The sequence below is a fragment of the Diabrotica virgifera genome, chromosome 9, assembly GCF_917563875.1.
Source record: "Diabrotica virgifera virgifera chromosome 9, PGI_DIABVI_V3a".
Lineage (NCBI taxonomy): Eukaryota > Metazoa > Arthropoda > Insecta > Coleoptera > Chrysomelidae > Diabrotica > Diabrotica virgifera.
In genome coordinates this window covers 8,246,932-8,267,017 of record NC_065451.1, presented here as the reverse complement: position 1 = coordinate 8,267,017, position 20,086 = coordinate 8,246,932, and the positions used below count along the sequence as shown (strand labels likewise).

The following is a 20,086-nucleotide window of genomic DNA, read 5'->3' as shown; positions in this document are numbered from 1 at the left end:
CGAGAAACATTACATTCAACTTCATACATTTTATTTATAAATAACTTTGAAAAACTCTTGATACAAGAATAAAAAACCGCTAAACGCCGTAAAAATGAGTGGCGCATACAATATTCCAGCTAGCTACAAAAGATCTGATATGAATATTACGTGTCGCGAAAATGTATTTCCATTTTTATGCAAAATAAAATTCTAGTTTTATTTTAAAAGATTTTGTCATAATATTTGCTAAATTTGAAGTAAACGCGCCACAAAAGCGCTTCAAAATTTAAACTGTATCAAAGTTATTCTTTTGTGGCGCATTTTACTTTAAATTTAGCAAATATTATGAAAAAATATTTTAAAATTAAACTAGAATTGTATTTTGCATCAAAATGAAAATACATTTTCGCGCCACGTAATATTCATATCAGATCTTTTGTAGCTGGAATGTTGTATGCGCCACTCATTTTTACGGCGTTCATCGGTTTTTTATTCTTGTAAAATGAACACGCAATCAAAAAAAAGTTAACAAAATGTATAAAAAGAATAATGAAAATTGAATGCTTTGTCGATCTATTTCAGTTTCAATCAGGATTAAAATAAAGACTTCACAAAAAAATCACTTAAAATCACATGTAAAGAAATTATGCTAAAATTTTAAAATGTGATATTAAGATGTTGGATAGAGATATTAAAATTAATATAAATCTGTTGAATAAATCCTGTCTCGTTGTCGGAAATTTTATAATATGTAAATGGATTATGGTTGCAAAATTGAGGGTATCGCCCCAACTCAAAATTGAAAGGTTCTTGGCAGTACATTGAGATAAGGGACACCGTCCTGAATTGGGATACGGAAGGGATTATTTAGAATATTCAAAATAAATATTTTAACGGTCCTTAGGTGGCAACTACCGATACTCCCTTTAGGGCTTATTTAAAAGAGATCACCAAGGGTGGTCTAAAATAAATATTTACCGGGTTTTATTAGAAAATTTGCAAGTAAACTGATCACGAGAAATATTTAGAAGATAAAGTAACTATAATGAGCGTTTTAGAAAATTTGGCAAAATGAGAAGAATTTAAAGAAACTGTGACGTGGAGATACTTTGACACGTTACAGTAGTACTAATGATTTGGTGGGAACTAAAAAACCATCCAAATGCTTATTATTTTTGTATACGGTTAAAAGACGGTTAAAATATTTTTAATTTAAATCTCCAAAGACCTCCTGATGGTTAGAAAACCATGAAATACTATATTGGATATAGAGAAATCGTGAGACGCAAATTCTAAAGACTTTATACGTGTATCTCATGTTATATTCTTTACTCTTTGTAAATAGTACACAAGATGGCAATTTCCACGGGTAAATTACAGCTTAAAGGTCTTATAAAGATACATTTAGGGCTTACAATACCGAGCCAAAATCTCAATACCGGTATTTGGTATTTAAAATTTCAAATACCGGGATCCCGGTATTAAAACCGGTATTATGAATAAAATATATACACGTTATATTTATACTATCCTCAGTTGTTATATCGACTTGTCATTAAATAATAGGGCTTTTCATTCACAGTCATTTGTTTGGAGCTTCTGTCATATGTAATATAATCAGTTTACCTATATTAATATTATAAACAGATTATACAACATATGACAGAAGCTCGAAACAAATGGCAATCGATAAAAAGCCCTATATATGAAACCTATTAAATTTTCTTTTCAAATGAGAAGATGTTGTTTATAATATTACATAGAGAATAGGAATAGATAGATACAAAAAAGGTGCAAATAGAAAAACTGTGTACTTATATAATATTTGATTCTGGGATAAATTTTGCATATAGTACTTTTACTTATGAAATTTGCTATTTGTAAATTAATTTAACTTTAAAATATATTGATATTAACTTACTGTGACATACATATATTCAATATAGATTACTCTGTGTTTAGACTGCTATATATTTTCAATTATGTATTATAAATAATTCAGAAAATAAGTGAGCCTAATTTATAGACCACATTACACAAAAAATGAAAAATAGATCTAAAAATGTAAAAACAATTCTGATTTTCTTACGGCTTATTTATAAAATAAAGTAGTCTAATTTTAAAAATTTAAGAATTTTTATATAACTCGTTTTATGTATTTGTATAGACGAGATTTAATAATTTGGTTGTAGAAACTAATATAACCCTTCGCCTGAATTAACGACATTCACGATTTTAGAAAGCGCTATACTTGACTTGTATATGTAATAAACGTGTTTAATAAATATTTTTTACAATGATATTGGTTGTTAATCTTCAAAAATAATTTCTTGTAATAGCAAAAAATATTTTAGAAGAAAGTTTATTGTGCATCAATTCACTTTTTATAAATTAAGCTAATACCGAAATACCGGTATTTTTATTATAAATACCGGTATCGAATACCGGACAAAAATCGTCCGGGATTCCGGTATTCGGGATCCCGGAATCCCGGTATTGTAAGCTCTAGATACATTATTTTGAGTGTGCCTCTCAAAATTATCATGTTTCTATTATGTATACAGGGTGTCCCGGAAAATAGTGCGTTCCTTAAAGGTATAGGTAGAAGGCACCATGTAGAACAAAAAACTCTTATAACATTTTTTTCTAAATGCAACCGTTTGACCAAAAAATTAAAATGTATTTTGGTATCCAAATTTAAATCTGACAACTATGTGCGGTACGCAAATTTAAGCATAGACAGTCCCATGTAAATAGATAGAAGATGATAGTAAACAGATATTAGTTTTAAAGAATCCTGTTTAGTGTCAATGCTGAAAATGTTTTCGAATAGTGAGTGTATTATGTTATTACCTATGAATGGTGTTTGTGAAAGGTTACTTGAAACATCTATTCGGTATATTAATTATTTTCAAGTAAGTACAACTTAGTTATTTCAGTTCACAAGTAAACAAATTACTGAGACATTATCTGGTGTATTTAAGTTCCACTGTAAACTATTAAAACTATGTAATTCAGTTAAAGCCCTCAGCAATACTCAGCATTCAACCCATTTAAACCTTACTAAATACATAATACTAGTTTAGTTAAAAGATGTGTTTTTATGTTAAAAGATGTGTAATTCGTTTAAAATTATGCAATAGGTATTTCAATACATTTCAAAAGAAAATAATTTTAGTAAACAAATAGTAAATACATAAGTAGTATTACCTACTATTAGGTTGGATTATTTTAAATACTGTTAATCACAATCACAAACGAGTTCTTATTATGTTATTATGCCGTAGTGCGTACGATGTTGCCAGTTTATTAAAATTTCCAGACATTAAAATACAGGTATATGGAAAACAATGTTAACTTTTTTTTGGAAATGCTTAACTTTAGAAAAAAATGGTATAGGACTTTTTTGTTCCAAATTGTGTATTCTCTCCATACCTTAAAGGAACGCACTATTTTCCGGGACACCCTGTATATCATCTGTAAGTCAGATCATTAACAAAAACTAATTTTAAATTTTGTCAAAAAGTTTTTGTCATATTCATGTTGATAATCAGACCGTACCTATATTCTTTGTAATGAAATATTTCGGTATATTATTCATATAGGGAAAATTATAGTTCCCAAAACGGATATAATTAACTCTCCTATACAAACAATCTTATAATGAGTATGCTTCAAAACAGATTATTATCACATATACGCAAAGGTGAACCTTCTGATGACCTGTATCATATTAAAAATTAATTACGTTATCCCAAAATCTAATAATACCCACAATTATCCCACAGGAATTTTTATTTTAGCAAAGTTCTCTACACGTCGTCCCTAGAAACCTGAATTTACCAACCCTTTCAGAACAAAAGTAAAACGTTGATTATACTTGTCTACGACTGCTCGCGTTGAATCATCCTTTCCACACAGATAAATGTAGTAGTGGAGTATAATTTGCTTTGGGTCTCTGTTTTTTTTTTGTTTTTGTTGATTGATATTATCAATATTTTTTTTACAAATAATGTAAATTTTTAGGGGTATATTTATGACAGAGAGAGAAATGGGGGTCAGCGACGTGAGATGACTAAAATGAGTGAGCTTAATAATAAGTCCAAAATTCAGAGTGTAGACATAAACTTCATAACATACACCGATTAAGACTTCCACGATTTAATGCACATCCAAAAAACATAAATGCAATCCAGTACTGTGATCTAACAGCCAAGGGCGGATCCAGGACCGATTTTCGGGAGGGGCCATAAAATTTTTGGGGAGGAGTACCGGAGGTACGGGCGGTAATTTTTAAAAATTAGGGTTACAATGTTGAGTTTTAAGGAACTTTTCACACACTTTGACCGTGTGTGAAAAGTGCCTTAAAACTCACCATTCCTGCCATAGTCTCGATTCCTACACATTTCTTCGGATTCAGGTGCAGTTCTTTCAACAAGTTTAATACTATTTTTCCCAATGCTGCTCCTGTCAGGCCTTGTTCTTTCCCTCTTTCTTGATTTTCACTGATTATTTTTAGGTTCTCATAAGCGTCAATGAATTTGACAAAGTCTTCACGATTGTTGTTATGGTGTATGTATCTCAAATTTATAGAAAGCTGTTTCACGTAGGATACGTCGGTCGATTCGTCAAATATTATTTGTTTAATTATTTCTTCACCACAACATGTTATTAATTGATTTTGACTGCTGCTACTAATGTATGTTGCTCAGGAAGATGCTGTGGATAGGTGTTATTTAAGAGTCTTATCTCCTGATGCGATTTTAAATCTTAACAATTCCCCTCATTGCTAGGTCCAGCATCTTCGTCCAGAAACAGAAGGCCATCATCACGATGGTCTATTAGAGGAATATTTTGTCGACCTAAGAACACTAAAGACCCTACTGTTGGTCGTAGTCTTTCTTTATTTTTTTGTATCTGTTTAGACCTCTGAGAGTATATCTGTTAATGACTGACTTTGGAGGGTTGCGATAACTTTGTAGAAAATCCAGCTCAACCTGAACGCACTCCTTGTGGTATGAGGTTTTTTCATGGGTTTATATGGCTCCGTCTTTGCTCATGAGTTTGGCGAAAGATGTTAAAGGTTTCGTACAAGGCTCTGGTATATCATCCCCTAATTGTGACCTTATTTTTCATTAGAAAAATAAAACGCAATACTTGTAAAACAATTCCTTTTGACTGTGAGATAATACCAACCAACTCCTTTGTTCTAAGTGCTAGTGACCCAAGTAAAGCTTTGTTTCTTTTTTATTCTTTGTGTGTATAGAATATGGAAATTTGTACGATTTTGATGGCTGTCAAGGTCGTTCTAACAATTGGCACTTTGTAAAATTATCAACATTTTAATTTATAAAAAAAAAACCCAAGTCATTCTTGAAGCTTCCGTTATTTCCTTTTTTTCAATTCTAGTCTAGAAATCACATTTTTATCTCCTGTTTTATACATGTATATGTGTTTGAAATTAAAATCATTTGAAATGCAAATATTTAAATTTATATTTTTTTAAATTCTCGGAGGGGGCATGGCCCCCATGGCCTCCTCCCTGGATTCGCCCTTGCTAACAGCTGATAAACCTGACCTCAAAACGCTAAAGTCACAAAAGCAGAATTCGTTACTAAAGACCACTTCATTCCATTCCTTCTCCCGTATAATTCTTTTCGGTACACCAGAGAAACTGGTGACGTTGATGATCAGTTGTGAGAGTTTCAATCCAATGTGGAACATCAGAAAAAAGGCCAAATTGTGGCATTCGGAAATATACCATACCAACCATCCTATTCTTCCATGCTATTCAAACCAATGATTTGCGAAGTCGCGAGTACCACTAAATCTGTCTCTTAGAGACAGAAGTTTTAATCGGGATCATGTGGCTATGTGGTTCCTCTGTGACGTCCAAAACCCCTCACTCGGTGTCCTTAGCCTTCATAAGTAATTCCTCCTGGAAACTTTTCTTATCAATATACCAGATTCAAAAAACTCGACAATTCGAACCTTCTCAAAGCTATACTCAGTGACATTAGAAGTGTTACATCCAGAAGGAATCATTTCTTGAACTTAATTTTTTGGCAACATAATGACTATATTTAAAGCATGCTATGATAACAATATCACTGTTTTATTTTTTATAGTTTTTGTAAAATGTCTTATCTTTAACCCTCCGTTAGTCGCTAGGATAAACGGAGCATCAAGAGTCGCTACGGTGTCAGAGACCGACAATTAAAAAAATAGTTATTGCTATAAAATTCATACAAATATTTTATATTGTTTATAGGAATGACTGAAAAATATTTTTGAAAATGTTTTATTGAAAAACAACAGATATAAAATGAAAAACTCTAGTATAACAATATACATATTGTTATTTGTAATATAAAAATATTCGCTAGGAACCATTTCCCATAATTCCAACAAACGTTTTTGTTCGGCTTCAAAGGACATCTATAAATAAGATTTGACCAAAATTTACCGATAAAATGCAACAATAAGATGCTAAATCTTTACCTGAACTGCAAGTTATGCCAATAAAGTAATAACCACACGGTTAGTCGCTACGGAGTCTTGCACCGAAAATAGCTATAAAACTCGCACAACTGTACCTAAGTTGGTAAGAATGTTTACTAACACGAGGTTAGTTAATAGGAAGAGGTACAGAAAGTGCGATAGAAAAAACCAGTTATTTTGTAAATCCCGAATGAATAATTCTGTCGTCGGTGTGTGACACCGATAGCGACTAACGGAGGGTTAAATTTATTTGGGAAAAGACCAATTTATAAAGACCGCTTAGTACAGATAACTTTAGTTATGATTCCTCAGTCTAATTGTATTCAGTGCAAGAATATGCCTCGAGTTCGAAGACAACAAAATTACCACCATTTTAGCGATTTTGACAGGGGTAGAATTATTGCCTTAAAGATATGGGTTTGTCGTATCGCGAAATTGGCCGTCGGGTTAATTGTACGGCAATGACAGTTATGCGAGTATGTCGTGTGTGGACAAACGAAGGTAGAGGAACACGAAGAATGCTAACTGGTCAACCGAGGCGTACCACAGGGCGTCAAGATAGGCACTTTAGACTCCTGGGTCTGAGAGACCGTTTTGCTACTACGAGTCAAATAGCTGACTAATGGTTTGGAGTAGAAGGTAGACCTGTTACTAGACGTACTCTATACCGTAGCATTTGAGCCTTTGGACTGGTTGAATTCCGCACACGACGAGTGCTTCCTTTGACTGCGGACCGCTGTCATCAACGTTGGAATTGGTGCAGAGAACGGCAGCATTGGGTGGCAGAATGGCATAATGCAGCATTCAGCGATGAATCGCGATTTTGTTTAGGTATGCATGATGGTCGTAAGATGATAAGACGCCGCCATACGACGCCTTATCGCCAGACGATAAGTCGACGAGATATCGGGTTTGCTGTTGAGAGGCATCTACACAGAACAGTTGGAGTAATGGTTTGGGCGGTTAGTGCCTATGGTAGCCGATCACCACTTTTGTTTATTCGAGGCAGTATGACAGATGCGCGTTATGTTGATGACATCTTACAAACCAGTTTACTGCCATATATAGACGGTCGTCGGAACGACCTTTTTCAGGAAGACAACGCGCGTCCCCATATTGCTCGTCAAACTATGGACTTTTTCCAAGAAGCTGGCGTTAATTTTTTGCCGTGGTTACCCCGTTCACTGGGTTTAAATCTTATCGAACATGTGTGGGATATGATGGGGAGGAGACTGTCCAATTTGCACCAAACGAGGTGCCACAACCAGACATCGATCGTCTCATTTTGTCAATGCCTAGACGTGTACAGGAGTGTATTCAGCTAGGGGGTCGCCAAACACATTACAGTAGACTCCCGTAAGTTCGGCCACCTCTGGACCGGACCCTAGGCCGAACTTAAAAGTGGCCGAACTAACCGATGCTTATCTAAAAAATGCCCATTTATTGTTTGTACGGATCTAGCAAACAAAAAACACTTTCACATTCTGTAGAATACATCACAGAGGAATACTCTGACATGTAACACATATGAAAAGATAGACCGTTACAAAAATACTATAAAACAATACAGAACTTTAGGCCTAATAAAATTTAAAAATATTATTGCACATTGGTGGTTTGGCTTCTTAAACAGTTAAAAAAGTCAGCAATTTTTTTCTGAATTTTCCTTTTTAATGATTTTTGATGAGCAAAGTCACGCCACTTTTTAATAATCATTAACATCGATGGCAGTTGCTTCTTTTTGCTTTTCGACGTAAGTAGCTGCCAGTTGCAGATCTGCTTTGCCTTCAGCGTGGCTCATTTTATTTTCTTCATCTTCCTCTTCATTCTCAGAAGCATCTTTGTCGTTATCCTTCTCATTTTCTTGGCGAATGACACACTCTGTGATTTCGTCGTCGTTACTCATTGTGTAGCTCCGTTTCAAAGTTGATTCACTCCAAAACATCTTCTTCGACAATGGTACCACAGTTCGGTAGTTGCTGAAGGTCGTGCAATAGAGCTGCATTGCCATCAGGTTCGTTAACAAGAATGTTGTTTGGCTCATCTGCTGATGCGTTTGCTTGGTCAATGTTACCTTATATATTTGGCCAAAGTTTTTTCCAAGACTTTACAAACGTCGACGGTGGTATTCCGTTGTATGCCTTAGACGACATGTACACAACATCCTTCATATTAACTGACTTTTAAGAGGTCCAAGTTGTCATCAGCCTCCAGTTTGGAAAGAACGTCAGAAAGCAGTTTTCGGCGATACTTTCTCTTGAAGCACTCAATGACCCCTTGGTCCATTGGCTGTTGAAGATTGGTTACATTGGGGGCAGGAACAGCAGTTTAATTTATTTTTGAAGACACTGAAGACCTTCCTGGTGAGTAGGCGCGTTGTCAAGCAGTAGAAGTGCTTCGATGGGCAGAGGTCGCGTCTAGGTGGCGCTCGCCATGTGCGTGACTAATGCTCAGAAAGCCGGCCGGACTAAGCGGAGACCGAACTAACCGAGGCCGAACTTACGGGAGTCTACTGTACTAATTTTTTTTGATTACATGTCAATAAAAAATCTTGCCAATGTTATCGTTTTATTCTTAATGAAAATGTAACCTGTTGCCAAAAAATTAAGTTCCAGAAATCATTCCTTCAGGGTGTAACACTTCTAATGTCACTGAGAATACTTAGCTGGGACACCAGGTAGGTACAACTGCTATAAAGAAAAATGAACAATTTTGATTAAACAAATATCTGGACATGACACAAATTATTCGGAACATAATTATATTTTCCACCTATAAAGCAGGAAAAATAATATGTTGACATGTCTAATCGTCAATATTCGAGATATAATAATTATAAACAAATATTTCAGTAAAATGGGATAGTTTTTAATGTTACGATATTACTATTGATGTTAATGTGTGCCAATAAAGAACTGAATTAATGTGACATTTGTTATGAAAACAAACAAATATTGTATTGGAACTGAAAATCAACAAAACAACAAAGTCAATTATGTTAATTTATAAGTAAATAATTATGTTATTGAAACATCAAAACTGTTTATATAATTAATATATTATATTTTTTATAATATATTCTGTTTGTCTGTTTGGGATCGAATGCAAAACAAGACATTCTACACTAAGCTTGAAACATAGCTTGTTCAGGGTTATGTTTAAAATATCGTTGTATATTTATCTGTATAGTTGCATTTAGTATCTGTGTACGATGCATTTATGAAAACTCTATCAATTTGTGATATATATTATTGTGTTTCAATTTAGCAATCAAAGATATAATAAAATTTTTATTTTTTTAATATAACGCGGGCACATAAATTTGATACACCCTGTATATTGATTCGTAAATATTTATTAGAAGTTAGCTTTCAACGCAAAGTGGTTTCTCCTTAATGAATTTTTCCATGAAGAATATTAAAAACATTTTTGTAAATAAAAGTGAAGTGAAAGTTATTTAGGATTAGTATTTTAAACCGATTGTATATTACGGGAAATATAGAAGCCATAGGTAATTAATTCTTAGAAAATTAAGGTAAAGAAAGTTTGGAATTTTAAACTTTTTGTTTAACCCCGAGTAAATTTTGTAGAATTTCCCGAAAGTAATTAGTATGATGGTAGGAATATTTTTGAAAGCATGAGTGGGTGTTTCGAATGAAAAAAAAGAAGGGGGAAGAAGAAATGTCTCTGATTGGTTTGGCAATTTGGAATGGGAAGGAGAGAAGGTTGAATTTTCAGATAGTTTTGGAAAGAGGGATTATTGTGTTACCGGCAGCCGAGAGGAGCAGTCAAAAGTTTTCGTGAGTAGTGCAGAAGCAAGTACTAGTGGTTGTGTTTGATAAGTGAGAGTAGCTGAAAAGTGGAACGAGAGACAAATCAAATCGAGAAGAAATAACTCTTTGATTCTGTAAAGTCCAAGAGAGTAATTTACAAAAATTATCGTTATTAAAATTATTTGTGACACCAAGTAAAAAAGATACTTGGGTCTCAGGAGATTGTTGTTGAGAGAAAGAGAGGAGAGAGATTTGGAGTTTATTGAACGAGTCCTGGTCAAAGGAAGCCTGGCTTGTGTTTTGGAGAAATAGTTACTGGTATCTTGCTGGATTGTTTGCTGAGAACGGAGAGGGCTTTGATTGGTAGCCTAACATAATCAACAAGGAGGAGCTGTTTGGGTCAAGAGGAGACATCATTGTGTGTGAATAAAAAAGGTCAGTCAATAATCTATGTGATAGATTTTTTTTATAATCAGAAGTTAATTTTTTTACGTAAAAGCATATGAATTTAAGATTCCAACATTTCAAAAATTTAATAGGAAGTATAAGTAATTTTGCGAATACCAAATTTGCTTGTTTAGCTGGGTTTATTAATGGTATCAAGGACAAAGCAATAAATATTTGTTTGAATTAGATTAATTTATATGGTAAAAGTTTCTTTTGGACAGTTATGCCCACAGAATTTAATTGATAAATTTACAGAACATTGCTTTTGATAATAAAGGTAATTGTATGTTTTTATTTATGATTTTTCTATTTATTTCCTTTTCCTATTTTATCCCGATAAGGATCAACTAAGCGATACTGAAACCACGAGAGAAGATAAGTATAGCATAAGATAATTTAGACATTTTTTTATATTATAAAAAGGCACCCTGAGATTCTTTCTTAATTTTATGTATGATTTGCGTTAATTAAATAATTGATCAAGTATGACTTTATAGTATATGATCACGATGACTTTTATATCGGTCTTATTATTAATACAATTCTGATCTTTTTCATGTAAATTATTTATTTAACAATTATTTGACAATAATCAAATATTTGTCAAGTTATTTGACAATTTGACCCTCCCCTTCGGGTCGGGAAATTAAAACTGTCAAATTATCACTTGGGATACCAATCGGTAATTTTAAAGTTCTTCTGTAATTATAAGTGAAAATTTTGCACGGCAGTTTTAGCAGAATATTCAGCTGAGCGAAGTAACTTTAGAGTCCATAACTCACACACTATTAAAGTTGCTCCTTATTTGTATAAATCATTTTTAGTCGAGGAAATAAAACTGAAAAAATGGCAAAACCTCGCAATTTTTTCGTCCAGCATCGATTTGTACAAAGATTTGGGATTAGACTCATTTCACCCTCTAGTTCATTTTCTATATTGAGCCGTTGTACGCCTTTGGTTTTTTAAGGGTGAAAACTACCCCTAATTGTAAAAAATTATAAAATAACATTTTAAACTTTAATATTGTTAACATTTGGTTCTAATTAGTTACATAATGATTGTTTTATGCTTTAAGATATACTATCATAATATTTCAACCCTTAAAACCACTCTTGTTGGAGCTATGTACAAAAAATTTACTTATCCTTAAAAGAATAATTTCGGCTTGCATCGATTTACATAGAAATTTGGAATTTAGGATCATCTCACCCTTTACTTTATATTCTATATCATGCTCAAGAGCGTTGATTATTTTTAGGGGTGTAAACTACCCCTTATTGTCAAAAATTATATAAAAACGTTGTAAACTATAATATATGAGTACAATTTGGTTTTTATTGGTTAAATAATGATTGTTTTATGCTTTAGGATATAATATAATATTTTAACCCTTAAAAACCACCCTTAATAACATTACAATTTTTATAAGTGGATAATTTAATAGATCTATACAGAAAAAAGTAGAATTAAAGAATTACAAAAACATTTATTTCAACCAAAATACGAATCAAGTATATTCAAATGGGAAATAAGCCACAATTTTACCTAAAAATGATTTTATTAACGTTTCGACGCCCAAGTCGGAAAATAAAAAATAAAAAATAAAAAAAAAAAAATTTGTCGAAACGTTAATAAAATCATTTTTAGGTAAAATTGTGGCTTATTTCCCATTTGAATATATTTGATTATAAAAATGCCACAAGAAAATAGCTTCAGAACAACATCAAAATACGAATTTACAAATATATACAAATACACATAGAAATAGTTTTTTAGTCATCTTCCAGTATACGAACCGGTTCTGTGGTATTATACATATTTTGAAAATGCTCCGTAAGCGGACTATTCGAATTTTTCGAAAAAAAAATTCGTTTTATAAACATAGCTACTTCACTTTTGGCGAAAAAAAGGTTTTTTCAAAACTGATTTTGTAAGATTTTTGAAGAGCTATAAGACTGTGTAAATTAAATTCCGTAGATCACTTAGTTTTTAATTGGGGTGGGTTTAAAGACCTCGAATAAGGGGGTGTATGCTCGTAAATAGAGGATTGAAACGGATCTCGCTATCTAGTCACTGTAATGAAAATCTATGCACAAGAGAATTTTAGTCATTAAAAAAGCTACAATTTAGTAGTCTATAATTTTTTTAGTATCTCCAGTATTTTCTAAGATATTTTGAAGTAAAAGGTGGAAGGGGTTATTTTCACTGATTTCTTCGTAGAGAAAAGCAGGTACCGACTTTTTTTATCATAAGTCGCTCAATTTTCATGCTAGAAACTTTTTATTGTTTCTTTTGATAGGCCTAATTATATACTTGAAAAGAGAATATTTAAGTTTTCCTCTAAAAATGCAAAGTTTTCCCGTTATTTGGCTTTAAATATTTCAAGTTATGCATTTGACGAAAAAAGCTAACTTTTAACATGCCGTATCTCGGTTTGTATTGGTCTTCAAGATATTATAGAAAAAGAATTTGGTTTCTGTTACTAAAAGATATAATTTTGATATCTACAGTTTTTTTTTTATTAAAAGCATATTTTTCGAGGTATTCTCAAAAACCCTCTGAAAAAGTCGATTTTTTCGTTGAAAAACTGTTACTTTCAAGCGCGAATAAAAATTATTAGTTTTACGAAGAAAATGTACAAAATATATTTTTCTTAAAATTACTTTTTACATCGATTTACATGGTTAAAATGTAATAAAAAATTCCCACCCCCGAAATGGGGTGGCAACCACCCCCAAGGTTTTGGCGTACAGCAGCATGATATAGAAAATGATCCTTGGACTATTTTCTACCTTCTGTGAAAATTTCAAGTAAATCCATGCTGGAAGAAAAAATTGCAAGCCAAAATGCTTCATTTGCTGGACTATTTGGACTATTTACGTCTGTGAGAATACTGAAATGGAAATAATAGAAATTTATTGATTCCCTAAACTTAAACGTAGCTATGGATTTCCTGTTTCATGTGTGTGAGTTTGTCACCGGTGAAGAGATTTATATCTATAATGCAACCGTTTAGATAACATGATCAACAGAGGCCTAGCTAGGCTAGAGGCTATAAAATACGGAAAACAATAAAATGGAAAATCAAAGGTGAATGACTTTTTGATTTTATTTTGTTAGTTTTATATTTGGAACAGTCTAGGAGTTAAGAACAAAAATTAGATGATATGAGTTATAGTAGGGGAGCCCAAGCGGGGACTTTTGCAGATATTCGAGCGCGTTAGATTATCATATGGGAGAAACCTTGTACCCTGAAAATGTACCTCTACCATATATTGGCTCTTAATGCAGGGGAGTTCGTTAAGGAGGGCCGAAAAAAATCTATCCTTAGAAAAACTCGAAATCGTCAGATTAAAATAAGGTAAGTTAAGTACATGCAAAACAGTGTATATTTCAAAAATCTGACGATTTGAGCGGGGCAGTAAGGAAATGGGTGAGTCCCAAAATTTCACAAGAAAAAAGCGAATATTTCGCGAAATGTATGACAGATCGAAAAACTAAGTAAAACCGTACTCAATACTTTTCAAAAATCTATTGAATGATACCAAACACAACTTCCCACGGAGAGGGGTGGGGGGTAAATTTAATATTTTAAAAACGAATCCCGTGATATTTCGCGAAATGAACATCAGATCGAAAAACTGAAAAATACACTTATTCAATATTTTTAAAATATCTATCGAATGGAACCAAACACGACCCCCCACGGAGGTGGGGAGTGGGTTACTTTAAAATCTTAAATGGGAGCCCCCATTTTTTATTGCAGATTTGGATTCCTTACGTAAAAATAAGTAACTTTTATTTGAGACATTTTTTTGCATTATGGATAGATGGCGCTATAATCTAAAACAACGATTGTTGGAAATGAAAAATTAAATTAAAAATGGACAAGTCCCCACTAAAATGGAAAACTTTACTTTTTTTCGTTTTAGGACCTACTTTTCACAACGCAATAGGTCACCAAAGCGCTCGAGTGACTGCACATTTAGTATACATTGCTCCCCTACCATTATATAGTATGATGTAAATTCATGGAATAATTGTTTTAACTTTTATCCGACCCTTTATAACGTTATAATTTACTTTTAAAAAAACTTCGCAGAACACACTTTAATTCTTTTCGATTGGAATAAACATTAAATTGTTTGTTTACCCAAACTAACGTCTGTTGAACTTCGTCTTAAAAGCGTAGATTGAAATGAGCAAAATTCAATCATTTGTTTGTATTGGAAACTGTCGCTGAGAAAATTAAAAGTAACTGTAGGCCTTTGCCAGATGCCCTTTGCAATCGCAGCCAATCGCCTGCGAAGTAGGAAAGATGAGACCGTGACAATCGGCTGGAGAATCAAGGTTGTCTGAATAATATCGCAGACGAATTTTTTTGAATTCATACCGGAATAAGATTGGTATGAAGACCGGATCATTGGGGGTGTGTCGAATTGTAGGAGACATCAGACCATATCGGGTTTTTAGCCTGTATAAGCAATTTTTTAGTGTTTGAGTGTTTGAAAGCATCTTTATCTTTGGAACTAAAAAGTATCTTTGGCAGTAGTGATGTTTTGGTGATTGTATGAAGGCAATGAAATAATACGAGGTAATCAAACTTGCTGTGTTTTTCAGAGATCTAATTGCAATATGCCGGTAAAAAGTGTTTTTCTTTTGCAGTTTATGCAAACGTATTTCAACGCGTCCTCATTGGTTTTTGGGTTATACATTTGTGGAAAAAATCGATATTTTGTTAAGTGCTGGAATATTCTTTAATCTTCTTAGGGCTAATCAAATCTGTTTAGATCCTATAGGGTCTTTAGTCATGTAAAAAATAGTTCTAGAAAGCATGTGACATTTCCCCCCCTACTCTAACTAGCGCAAAGAAGTTACTTACACATATTTGCGTTACCGCAGCTAGTCTCATGCGTACGCCCAGCTCAACCATTTCCTTCTATATTGTTGGAAGATTTAATTGAATCATAAGCCTGTTTGAAATAACAAATAACAGAAACACCCGGTATTCAATTTGAATACGAGTAATATCCAAATCCTCACTCACACTTCATTAAATAGTGTTTATCAGGATTGTACAACTTTATTATGCTAACGGCTCTAATGCGTGTATTCCAAGTGGAACAAATTCCGCACATGTTATTGAGAGGGAAAATATCTGGTGTTTGTTAGTAGCCCAATAAATGACCGTTTTGGAGTGTAATTTCCAGGGGCAACTCAGAATTGCTTGGATTTAGCTTATATTTATCCTCCACTTCAAAGTTGAATTTGTGCCGTTGGTTGCTTATACTTGGGGGGTGACATTTACCCCTTCTCTGGGGTAAAAAACGCGTGTTTAAAATAAGGCCGGAAATGGATAAATTGACTTATTTTAAGCACCTTTTGTTCTATAAAGTTTTGTACGTAAGTCAATACTTTTCGAATTATTAGCGATTTAAAATGTTGATTTTTCGACAAAACAACTACGTTTTCAGACCGTTTTTCCCAAATAACTCAAAAAGTAAATATTTTATCGAAAAAAATATTTTTAGCAAAAGTGTAGCCTATAAAAAAACTAAAAAAATGATGACCAGTAAAGTCTACAAATTGAGTAGAAGCAAAATTGTAGTTCATGAAAAATACGTTCTTATTCGTCTAATTCCAAATCGAATAATTCAACGCGAAATCACCGAAGAAAGAAGTGTTTTTCGGGAAAACCTTATTAACATTTTTAAAGTATCGAAAAAAATCTTATTATTTCTTTTTTACAAAAGTTTACAGCATCAAAAATAAACGAGTTACACTGAAAAAAATGTTGGCCACTTTTTTTTGGTAAAAAAAAATCGTGAAAACCTCCTTCTATTTAGCACCCAAGATGAAATTAATCGTTTGGCTTTACCATATATTTTAACTTTATGTGTATTGTTTATATGATATGTAAGTTTAATTGGTTTGAAGTGCTTATTTTTAAAAACATTTGGTTTTATAGAAAAAAAAATTCCAAAATTTTTTTAAATATTTCATTTTTTCAAAATAACTTTAAAAGTATTAGTGATAAGAAAAATCTTAAAAAGTAAGAAAATGTAGGTTTTGTTATTATAAATATGATAGTTTCATTTTGCTTCTCCGTAAGACAAAAATTGGTTAAGATATGGCTGTTCAAAATTTGCATACACTCGTGATTAGTGACCCATTCAAGCTTTCTCAATTATAACCCTTTCAAAAATAAACACTTTAAACCGGTGAGACTGACAGATCATACAAGAAATAGATAGGTAAGTAAATTGTTAGTAAAGCGGTAGCGATTAATTTCATCTGGGGAGCTAAACACGGCAAGATTTTGATGATTTTTTACTAAAAAAAAAGAGGGCCAACTTTATTTTGAGCGTATCTCGCTTATTTTTAATGCTAAAACTTTTATTAACAATTAAAACAAAGCTTTTTATAAACACTTTAAAAAAGTTTAAATGGGTTTATCCCGAAAAGTGCTTAATTTTTCGGTGATTTCACCTTGAAATATTCGATTTGGAATTAGACGAATAAGAATGTATTTTTCATGAGCTACAACTTTGTTTTTATTTGATTGATAGACTTTAATAATACACCATTTTTTTGGGTTTTTTATAAGCTACACTTTTCCTAAGGATATTTTTTTCGATAAATATTTACTTTTTGAGTTATTTGCGAAAACCCTCTGAAAACGTAGTTTTTTTATCTACAAATCAACATTTTCAATAGCAAATAACTCGAAAAGTATTGACTTAACCCTTAAACGCCCAAGGGTGGGTAAAAAGTGTCCACCTAATGCGTATTCCCTTGTAACATATTTATTACGTGTTTAAAAATTTTCCAAAAATTATTTATTGTTAAAAAGAGAGCCTTTTATCCAATGTTAAATTGGTTCTACCGATATTTTTGAAAATAAAAGTAATATCTTGAGTTAAATATGGGTGGGCATAAAAAGTACATACTTTGTAAAACTTGTGACTAAAGGTTTATATTTAATTTCTCTTTGGTAGGAACATAATCCATATAATTATCGACGTATAATTACATAATCCACATAATTATCCACCAATGAAGAGGCTGAAAGGAAGAATGTGGAGAAAATCTACAAATCTGAATTACTGGCTTTTACTGGTATGTTAATTTTGATATACATTGTAATTTTGTTGTAAGGTTTGTAAATTGTTTATATTAACATTTTAGAAGATGCTGTGTTTATTAATCATAAGATTCTTAAGTTTAATCCATTTCCAACAACTCTCAATAAATATATCAGCTATTTTCGAAGTGGACATTTTTTACCCACCCTTGGGCGTACATGGAACCTAAAAAAGGTTGGGCGTTTAAGGGTGAAGTAAAAAACTCTATGGAACAAAAGTTGCTTAAAATCAGTCAATTTATCCATTTCCGGTCTTATCTTGAACGTATGTTTTTTCACCCCCGAGATGACTGTCACCCCCAAGTAAAAGCAACCAACGGCACAATTTCAACTTTGAAGTGGAAGGTAAGTGGAACCTAAATCCAAATTTTCATGCAATTCGGAGGTGCCCCTGAAAATTGCACGGTATCGCCGAATTTCCCGTTCACTTACTGGGCTATAGAGGATTATTTAATGTGCGGGATAATCTCATCATCATCAATGACGTTACAACTCTTCGTGAGTCTTTGTCGCGTTTACTATTGCCTTCCATATTTGTCGGTCCTGTGCCACTACATATCCTCGCTCCCATTCTCTACAGATCTTCTCTGACTGCGTCTTTCCACGTTTTTCTAGACCGTTCTACAGACCTTCTCCCTTCTGGCCTTACCCAAAACACATTGTTTATCTGATTGTCATTACTGCGTATCACATGCCCTGTTCAGGAAAAACCAATAGTCTAGGAAGAGAGCAAACACATTTGTTACCAGATTTTAGTGAATTCAATTTATATTTTCAACAAAAGGCAGATTTTCTTGAAACGATGACACAAATTCTGTCAAATCGAAAGTACCTGCTTCTCGTACAGTATATCAAAACGACGTATCTAATTCGGCTTCTTTTTCAAATAAGAGCAAACTTTTTACGTTTTGCAATGAAAATACGCATTTTATTCAAAATTGTTCACAATTTTTAAAATTTTCTGCAATGACAGAATTGCCAAAGTCAAATTTCTTAAGCTTTGCATAAATTGCTTAAGGGGTAATCATATTTACAAGTTTTGTTATGGCAACTGCAAAAAATGCAATTCAAAACACACCCTACTGCACTTCAGCTACAAGATTGATGGGCAGGCAACACGACAAGGTGAAAACTCGGCGAATAAATCAACAGCAAATGCTACAACCCACATACCCATGCCATTCTAAGGCATCTGAAGATAGTTATGTATTTCTGTCAACTGCATTGGTTGAAATACAAAATAAGGCTGGAAAAACATATTCACTTATATTCACATAACATCAGCATTATTAGATTCTGCATCTCAATCAAACTTCATAACTCAACAAGCAACCAAACTTGGAAAAAAGTACAATCCAAAAATAAAATCATTACGTACAGACTTTCCAGTTAACTTATCATTTTTAGTTTTACCGACAGTCAACGAATGTCTTCCAAGTCAGCCCATCAACATTTCAAAACTTAATATTCTTAACCATCTTCAACTTACAGATCCTATATTTCACAAAATCCAAAAAATTGTTATTCTGTTAGGTGCTGGAATATTTTTTAATCTTCTTAGTGCTGGTCAAATTTGTTTATGTCCTATACGGTTTTAAGTCATGCAACAGTTCTAGAAAGTGTTTGATATTTCCCCCCTATGTCTAACTTGTGCAGAGGAGTTACTCACATTTGCGTAACCGCAGCTAGTTTCATGGGTACGCCCAGTTCGACCATTGCCTTCCATATTGTTGAAAAATTGAAGAAAAAGATCTTCTGTGTAAAAGGTATATTAGTTTGAAAACCCCAATAAAGGGCTACATTAAAATACAGAACGTTTTCGCTCTAAAGAGAGCATCATCAGTGTTCTAAGCCTAAAATAAGTACAACCATAATTAGTGAAGACAAGAGTAAAAAATTTTTTTAAAGGATGACCAAGATAAAAAATTAGGTTATACTTACAAGCTCTACATGCTAAGCCACCAAAAATACATGGATTAAAACCCTTAAAATGCCGACCAAAAGTCTTACATTGGCATATTATTTATTAAACCCTGGCGATGGGTGAAATTTAAAGGGTATACCTCAAGGCACCATATGACTATACCACAAGCATGTGGGTGGTTGAGTCGATTTCTCTGTCTTCACAAAGAGAAAGGTAAAAGCCAACTAATTACAGGTGACAGGTGTGAAAGCGTTTCTGACTAATGACAGTAGAGACAGAAAGTGTAACATGAAGTTGTGTGAACTGATGTGTAGT

The 20,086-nt window shown here is 32.9% G+C and overlaps 2 protein-coding genes across 2 annotated transcripts in view; one reads left to right on the top strand and one right to left on the bottom strand.

Moving 5' to 3' along the window:
- LOC126892759 (uncharacterized) overlaps positions 1-4,131 on the top strand; it is a 129,036-nt gene extending 124,905 nt beyond the window's left edge. Inside the window, exon 3 of the mRNA XM_050662442.1 lies at positions 4,009-4,131. Coding sequence (XP_050518399.1) covers positions 4,009-4,131 — 123 coding nt within the window. The remainder of the gene's footprint in view (positions 1-4,008) is intronic.
- The window catches only part of LOC114332250 (vasoactive intestinal polypeptide receptor 2), a 784,400-nt gene that overhangs the window by 522,707 nt on the left and 241,607 nt on the right, over positions 1-20,086 (bottom strand). The gene's annotated exons all lie outside the window — the stretch shown is intronic.